This window comes from Micrasema longulum, unplaced genomic scaffold, assembly GCF_059751315.1.
Source record: "Micrasema longulum isolate JH-2025_06_02 unplaced genomic scaffold, ASM5975131v1 h1tg003286l, whole genome shotgun sequence".
NCBI lineage: Eukaryota > Metazoa > Arthropoda > Insecta > Trichoptera > Brachycentridae > Micrasema > Micrasema longulum.
Genome location: NW_028280367.1, coordinates 16123 through 24118, shown reverse-complemented (window position 1 = coordinate 24118; position 7996 = coordinate 16123). Strand labels below are relative to the sequence as shown.

Sequence of the window (7996 nt, the reverse complement as noted above, 5' to 3'; positions counted from 1 at the left end):
TTATTAATTTTTTATATGAAAAACATGCCATCATTTTTGAAGGTTAATTTAGAAAAAAATATTGTATTCAGGGTCCTGGTATTATCTTTTATATTGTTTTTAAACATCATGGTGAGAAGAAGTTTTTCATTTTAATTGAATTGATTTATGTAGTATCTAAAGTAATTAGTCTCGATTAAATAATATTAAATATGTATAATAATACAACTTTGTAAGCATATGTATTTAATTTCCGATTTAAAATAGGTAAACGGTCGATAAGAAGTTATTTTTATTTAAATACATTTGTCCGGCAAACTAACCCCATGGTTAGCGAAGAAATTCCCTTGGACCCTTTTTTTGGTTGATTGATTGAACAATTTTTATCCTTAAGCATACAGATGAGTTTTCGCAAACAAATAAGCTGTACTTTGGAATTCAAATAAAAATTTGACGATTGCACATTTAGGGAAATTAAACAAGATTCGTACGTATATTATTAGTATTTTTTTCTATTTTTTTTCTTACTAAAATTAACATATAAATTACCAAGTCATACTGAACTGCATAAAATACAGTTCGTCAGCAGGTGTTTATAGTCAATTTCTAATAAATATACAAAATCTTATCTCTTAAATTCTATAAACATATAAAACTCTTATTACTAAGGAAAAAAGAAAAATATGTACATCGAAAATGAAAAATTGTCCAAATAAAAAAGAAAAACACAAAAACTACAACATAAAAAAACACGTTCTAAAAGCCAAATTCTCAGCAGACGTCTCTCTCTTGAGCCAGGTAAGTTTTTTATATTTTTTTATATTTAATGGTAGCATATTATACATTTTTGGTATATGAAGTGTTCTTTTCTCGTATTTATTATTGAATTTAGGGAGAGCTTGTCCATCTACACTAGTGAACAGAGTATTATATGTATGCTCCAATTTATTTCTTTATTCAGATAGAGACGCATGATCAGAATCCAGTTTGGACCAGTAGAAAAGAGAAGCGTGTGTTTGAATGTTTATTATGCAGTAGAGGCATATTGCATGTTTATTATAGCAATACAAGATCTATCAAAACGGTAAAAGATAAAACTAACCTGCAATTGTCATATTCGAACTTTTGTGAACTATTCTAAACGTAGGCGCCTCCGTGGAGACCTCGCAGCGGTAGAGACCAGCGGAGCGGGGAACTAAAGCAGTGAGTTCCAGGTCACAGTTTACTTGGGAGCAGCGAGGGCTGCGCGCGTGACGTATACCGGCCACGGGGAAGTTCAGGCCAGGAGGCTGGAAAAACAAAACGCAATATTGAAAATACACATTCATGTTTTTTTTTAATTTTCATGGATAAACCCTGGCGGGTTACATACATTTGACAAAATATTTTTACTTTTAAAATTACATTCCAATGTTAATAATAACATTTTTAACATCTTTTGCAGAGGTTGTCTGAGTGTTTTATTTAGTTTTGTCTGGTTGTTTATTGTATAATTTCAGTCCATGGTTTATTAGTCTCGATTGTCCTTTTTTCGTTTAAGAAGGTTGTTTATGATATTTTTCTGATATTCTCGTATTGTGTTCATGTTTACTACAGTTTTAATTCTTCGTCTACAATTACATCAGCGGCTAATTTATGAATACATTCTAAGGATTCAAGTTTAAAGAGTTCAGTAATATTTAATTGTTTAGTTTGTTTAAAAAGTTATTTAGTTGCTGTTAGATAGAGTAGGTCATGTACTAACTTTAATAGTTTATTTTGCTGTCTTTGTAGCCTGTTAATGTCATTTTGATTTCCTGTTCCCCATAGTAGTTGCATATAACATATTTTAATTTTTACATAGGCTTCATACATTTTTTTTTCCTTTTTTGGAACAAAGTTTTTGATTTTAAAAAAAAGACTCTATAATGTCGCCACTTTGCTAATTAAATTGTTGATATGAATTGTCCATGTCAATTGTCTGTCTATTGTTAGTCCTAAGTATCAAACATGTTCAATGTCAGTTAATCGTTCATTATTCATGCAAAGTTTATTTATAATTAATAAAAATCTAACCAGAAGCTTAGCAGGTGCTTAACCTAAAAATCAAAGTAACTCTTTGTTAAACTAGATAAGGGCAGATATATACACACTCCTCTCCGCTCTTTATTTACACGAGGAATTTACTTATGATATTATAGGTGCGCGGGTCAAAGTTCAGTGATTGAGGAAACACACACACGTGCTAAATGATTTTAATTGCAATATAGAGTAACAACTTAAAACGCAGCTTGGTCTTTTGTCATTGTATACAATACATCATATTCTGCAAGAGAAATATAATTGCACATTAGACATCCGTCCAAATATAAACATATTAATTATACATATTTAAATAAATATTTAAAATTACAAATATATGTCTGTTCTTTATGTATAACCTACAAGGCGCTAAAATGAATGAATAAATAAAAAAAATAAAAAAAGAGCAACAAAACAAAAAAAAAAAAGATTTTTCTTTGTTTTGTACACCATTTTGTGAAAATGACCTAAATTATATTGTTATGGTATTTGTTACAATCAATATAGTGTAAAACTTCCACAAACCAAGTATTGTACAATTTCCATTAAAAATATACATGAAAATGGCAGTTTTCAATAAAAAATGATAAAAACGCCATCTATTAATAATTTGTTTCATATTTTCGTTAAGAAAAATTGAAAATTTCTTGTCAGAAATCCGTGAATGTCAAGACTATTATATCTGTATTTTGGACATTCGTAGCACTAACTTTGTGGACCATTGATATATTTTAGAGGTAAAAATGAAATCACTTTGTTAAATGAACAACTTTTACATATAACCCGGCCAGGTATCAAAGGCGTAGGCGAATGCGGCAACCACGACATTATTAGGCGGACTTATCCCCACATGATTTTCATTTTCAGGATTTTGTCTGAAAAGAGTCCATCGAATCGAAAATATTTATCGATGATGTTGGTTCTATTTCACATACAAAACTGTTTTCTGTATACATAAATAAAAGACATTACATATTTTTTTATAAATTACATATCCCGCAAACATGAGCAAAATACACATTTAATTTATTTTTTTTTGACATACTTGACAGGATAAAAAACGGCAGTACATTTTTGGCGTTTTGAAGTTAAAAATGCAGAAATTATAGCAATGAGCTAATTTATGCGCGAATAAAATACAGTAAAAGTCAACTTTTAACACAAAAAGGTTTTTCTAAGTTGAAATGAATATCGGAAGTCTACTATGTTTTAGTTTAAAAAAAAACACAAGTAGTCCTAGATACGCTATTTTACTTTTTTGCGATGAAATTACTTTAAAGAATGAAAAAATCTTATATGTTCTAAAGTCATTATACCATGTTTTAGAAATTGCACAATCACAAATTGTTTCCTGAACATTTGCTTCAATATAACTCCCGTAGTTTATCCTTTAAGGTACATATATAAAATGTGCTAATTAAAATAAAGTTATCGTTAAAATTATAAATATTCAAAAACTCATCTTGTATACATTTCTTGAACTTGCTGGGCATTGTGGTATATTATTCATAATGTCCATCTTTATTTTTAATTTTCTACACGGAGACAACTACTACTACCAAATGTATTTCAATATTTCAAAATGCGTAATTATATTTTTCACTGGAGCATTGTGCACTGTATATCACAGATACGCAATGGGTGGCCACCAACTCGTCCGTGTTTCAACAATTAAGGATCTTGGAGTAATCTATGAAAGCAGATTGACTTTTCATGCTCACATCGAGAGAACATGTGACCTTGCACTAAAGGTGTTGAGTTTTATTCTCCGAACTGGAAGGGTTTTTGAGAATCCCCGTAAACTCAGAATTTTGTACAACTCGTTGGTTCGCTCGAGGCTTGAGAGTGCATCGGTGATATGGAGTCCGCACGAAGCGAGATACTCCCTCATGTTGGAGAGGGTTCAGAAAAAAATTCTGAGGTATCTCTACATGAGGAAGTATGGTAGCTATCCATGGCTCTATCTTACTGGGTTCCTCTTGCGTATGCTTGGGACCAATAGTTTGCAACTTAGAAGGGATGAGTCTACACCGACCCATTTTTTCAGACTGTTAAGGGGTTTCATCGATAACTCGGTCATTTTAGAGAGTATAAATTTTTATATTCCTGGTGGCTATCTCCGACAGCGTTAGCATAGACTGTTTTACCTCCCGGTTTCCAGAACCAACCTGCCTCTGGTCATGCCGATTGGAAGAGGAGTGAAGCAGCTAAACATTATCACTTTGGAGATCGACATCTTTCACATTAGTGAAACTATGTTTGAAAGGCAAATACTCTTGCTATTAGAGAGTATTAAACCTAAATAATGTCGAACCATTGCTTAAGGGTTCTTGGTTTAATATAAAGTTTCAATTTAACGTCTTAAATTCTTTGTTATTTGTTATGTTACTTTGTGAATAAATAATTTGAATTTGAATCTTTTTCTACTCTTCCATCTTTTGAAAACATGCTCTTTAGATACCCAAGTTTTTTTAAGACATTCATTGTTTACATTTTTTATTATGCAGTCAGTGACCTCACTTCCCCTTTCAAATACCATACCTTTTGACTTACTTTCGTTCTTTACCAATTCGCTCTCCAGGCACTCATCATATATTCTAGAAACTATTTGTAGCCAATCCCGTGGATAAGCCTCTTAAATACTGGCTTAGCAGGTTAATTTATATTTGAAAAAAAGCTAACATTTGAAGACTGAAAAAAATCTTTACATCACCCTAGCGAAAAAAAAATTCAAATCTATTCCGTATATCTAGTAAAAATAATTATATTGATAACAATAAAAATACCGTAAATCGGTAGACCTCTTAGACACAATCTGCGGTTGGGTGATTTTTTATAAATCAAATAAGGAATCTGATGAAGTAGAACGTCAATACAAAAAGGATCTACCACTAAATATAAGATTGATTTATCCTGTGTGTTTTCTTCGGAGATTTTCCCCCTCAATTACATAAACGACCGAAAAGACAAACAGAAAAATTACTTGACAATCCCAAAAAGGACCGAGGTTTATTTTTAAGGCTCAACCGAAGAAAACTAGAGCCATACGTAAGTCACATAAAAATTGTGAAAATTATACACTTTGAAATAATATTAAGGGGGTCAAATTATAAAATAAAATTTTAGAAATGGGAAAATTTGTTAAAATTACTTTACATTTTAATAAAAACGAACTACTTTGAATGACGTCATTGGTTTATATGAATCAACCTTTGATATGAGAGTTATGGAAGATTTCTGGTTTGCGTGTCGTGGATGGACCAATGGGAAGAACTGATCGAGAATAACCGCAAAAGAACCTCTGTTGTCACACGCGGAGTTATTTCAGAAATACTAAACTTTAAAAAGTCGTAGTGCTGATACATATTTTTCTTTTTTAAAGTTGTCTTAGTCTAATAGTCTATTAACAAATAAAAAACATTAAAAAACATCACAACTTTCTTCATGTGATTTTTATAAACAATTGGCAAAAGTTAGACTGTTTGTGGCTAATGTTCTGGAGAGAGTTATTTTTAATTTTTTTTTAATTTACTGATTTTACATTATGTATTAAAATATATTATTTAACGTAAATAAGTGATTGGCCTCAGTGGCGAGCGTTTTAAAGCGCGACGCGGGTGCGGCAAATTCAAAGATATGGTAACATGTGTAGTGTCCATAATACCGCACGAGCGCGCAAGGAGCCGCGGCCAATCACTTGGTTATGCAGATCCTTATTGAAAATAGGCCTAAAATAACTACGTTTTAAATTTAATATTAAATAAACAATTGTATTTGTGTTTTGTAGGTGAGAGGTATATTATTTAGAAGGTTATATTGATTTTGGAGTATACATATATGTATTTCCTTCACATGAGTATCATAAGGTAACCAAAAAATATTTCTAATGCATATATTTTTTAATACCTGAATTTTTAAAAAATGTTTTATTTTAATGTTTTAAGTTCGTCCAAATGTTCATAGACAAAATACTGAATTTCACCCCCTAAGGAGTCATTAAGATTTAAAAAATTACAACAGGGAAGGAAAAAAATTTAGAGAAGATTCCCTTCTCAAAAATGTTCACCATCCCTGTTGTAATTCGTTTATCTTAATGACTCTCTAGGGGATGAAATCCAGTCTTTTGTATTTGTACATTAGGACAAACCCGAAAAATTTTAATTTTTTTATTTCACACAAAACTTTTTATTTTCTATATGAATACCTCACAGGGCATAACCCGTGTCGAGGTATTCATTTACATAATGTTTATATTATTTTCTACTACATAATAGTATAAAAAAATATATTTATATATAATAAATAAATTGTATGGTGTGCACATAAATAACAGACATGCAACAATAATTCCGAGTTCAAATAGACAACTGTTTTGGTGAGGTGACCATCTCCAAGTAGTTCTCGGAACCCAAATCCAAAAGCTATTTTTTAACAAATAATTTTAATTTTTGTGTACTTATGTTTAATTTTGAACCAAGAGGTATAATGTTGTAAATTTTGGAATCAAGGTAAATATAACTCCTTGGACCAAACAATGTTGCTATTATAGGTGGCACGAAAAGTTGTCTCTTTTTTATTTTGGTTTTATTTCTGTATTATATTTACTCCCACCATTTTCGTGTGTGAACGAAAAGCGCTCTAGCGCACAGTTGTTTAACGTCCAAAACACCTACTCGTTTAAACACCTCCGTTGTGGGTGTTCTGATAGGAACCCCAAGTAGAGCCTTAAGTACATATTTTTGTGTTATTTTTAAGGTATGCAAAGCACGTTTACCTGCTCCACCCCGTGCAATTATTCCATAATCTATAATGGTTTGACACATTGAGTATTATTCATGATTAAATTTTGCTTGTCAAGAATGTTTCTTACGGTAAAAAATATATATAAACAAGTTTTTTTTAATTTTGTTGAAACATTATTTATGTGAATGGTCCAATACAAGGTACAATTGATTAAGATTCCTAGATATCTTATATTTTTTACATTGTTCATTAAGTTACATGTTTATTAAGTATTTGTCACTATCCAGATGAGTTTTATTGCATTTATGTTTTATTAATTTATCACACACAGTGAAACCAACTGGTTCAAAATGAAGTTAATGAATTGGAAAATTGTTTTTAGGCATCGCCTAGCATGTGAAATAATAAAATTAGATACATTTATTCACAACAGCAAAAATTTCAGCTTTTCAACTCTACTCAAATCATTAGATGGCAGAATTGAAAAAATATGAATGTTTAAACGTGGGAAAAATGATAAATGTTACAGTGCGTAAAAGGACCACTTAAACCCGCCAAGGACAGGTCGAAATCCCTGTAAAGGCCTAGACATCCATATTTTTTTCTCTAAAATATTTTTCATCCCTGTTGTAATTTGTTAACGTTGTATTTATTTTATTTTTAACCTATTTTAGAGATGGATTGCCGCTCCAGAAAATATCAATCACAGTTTTTCAACATGCTAAAACTGTATAAAAAGGTTTTGAAATTTATATTCGTAATACAAGCTTTCAACATAAAATATATATTTTATTAAATTGAGTATATTATTAAATTACCTTTTCCCCTGGCATATATCTGAAAATTTCTATTTCGTCCTTAAACCATTTAGCGGAATAGAGACGATCTGTTCCCATGTTGTACCTGCAGCTCAGGGTGGCATTTTCACGAGGATCTGCTAGAAGTGGAACAACCAGATCTACTATTTCATGACCACCACTAGGACCTTAAACAAACGAAAAGTAACATGTTAAAATTGTGGAAGATTTTAGAAGCATAAATTGAAAAAGAAGCTCAGAGATTTACAAACATCTCTAGAATATAAACAGAATTGATGGGATTCAACTTATCACCATCCTAGTACCCAGTAATAAATAAATCAAATGTAAACGTTAATTTTTTTAAATTTGTTGCAACAGACAAGGAAAACATTTTTGAGAAAGGTATATAGTGA

General features: G+C 30.9%; 1 protein-coding gene across 1 annotated transcript; it reads right to left on the bottom strand.

Moving 5' to 3' along the window:
- Nucleotides 1-1081: 1081 nt before the first annotated feature.
- Nucleotides 1082-7768, bottom strand: LOC148270897 (uncharacterized; the record flags this gene model as incomplete). The annotated part of the gene is made up of 2 exons (XM_088242079.1): nt 1082-1268; nt 7602-7768. Coding segments are annotated over 2 exons (354 nt in total), but the record flags the coding sequence as incomplete, so codon positions are not given.
- Nucleotides 7769-7996: the final 228 nt, after the last annotated feature.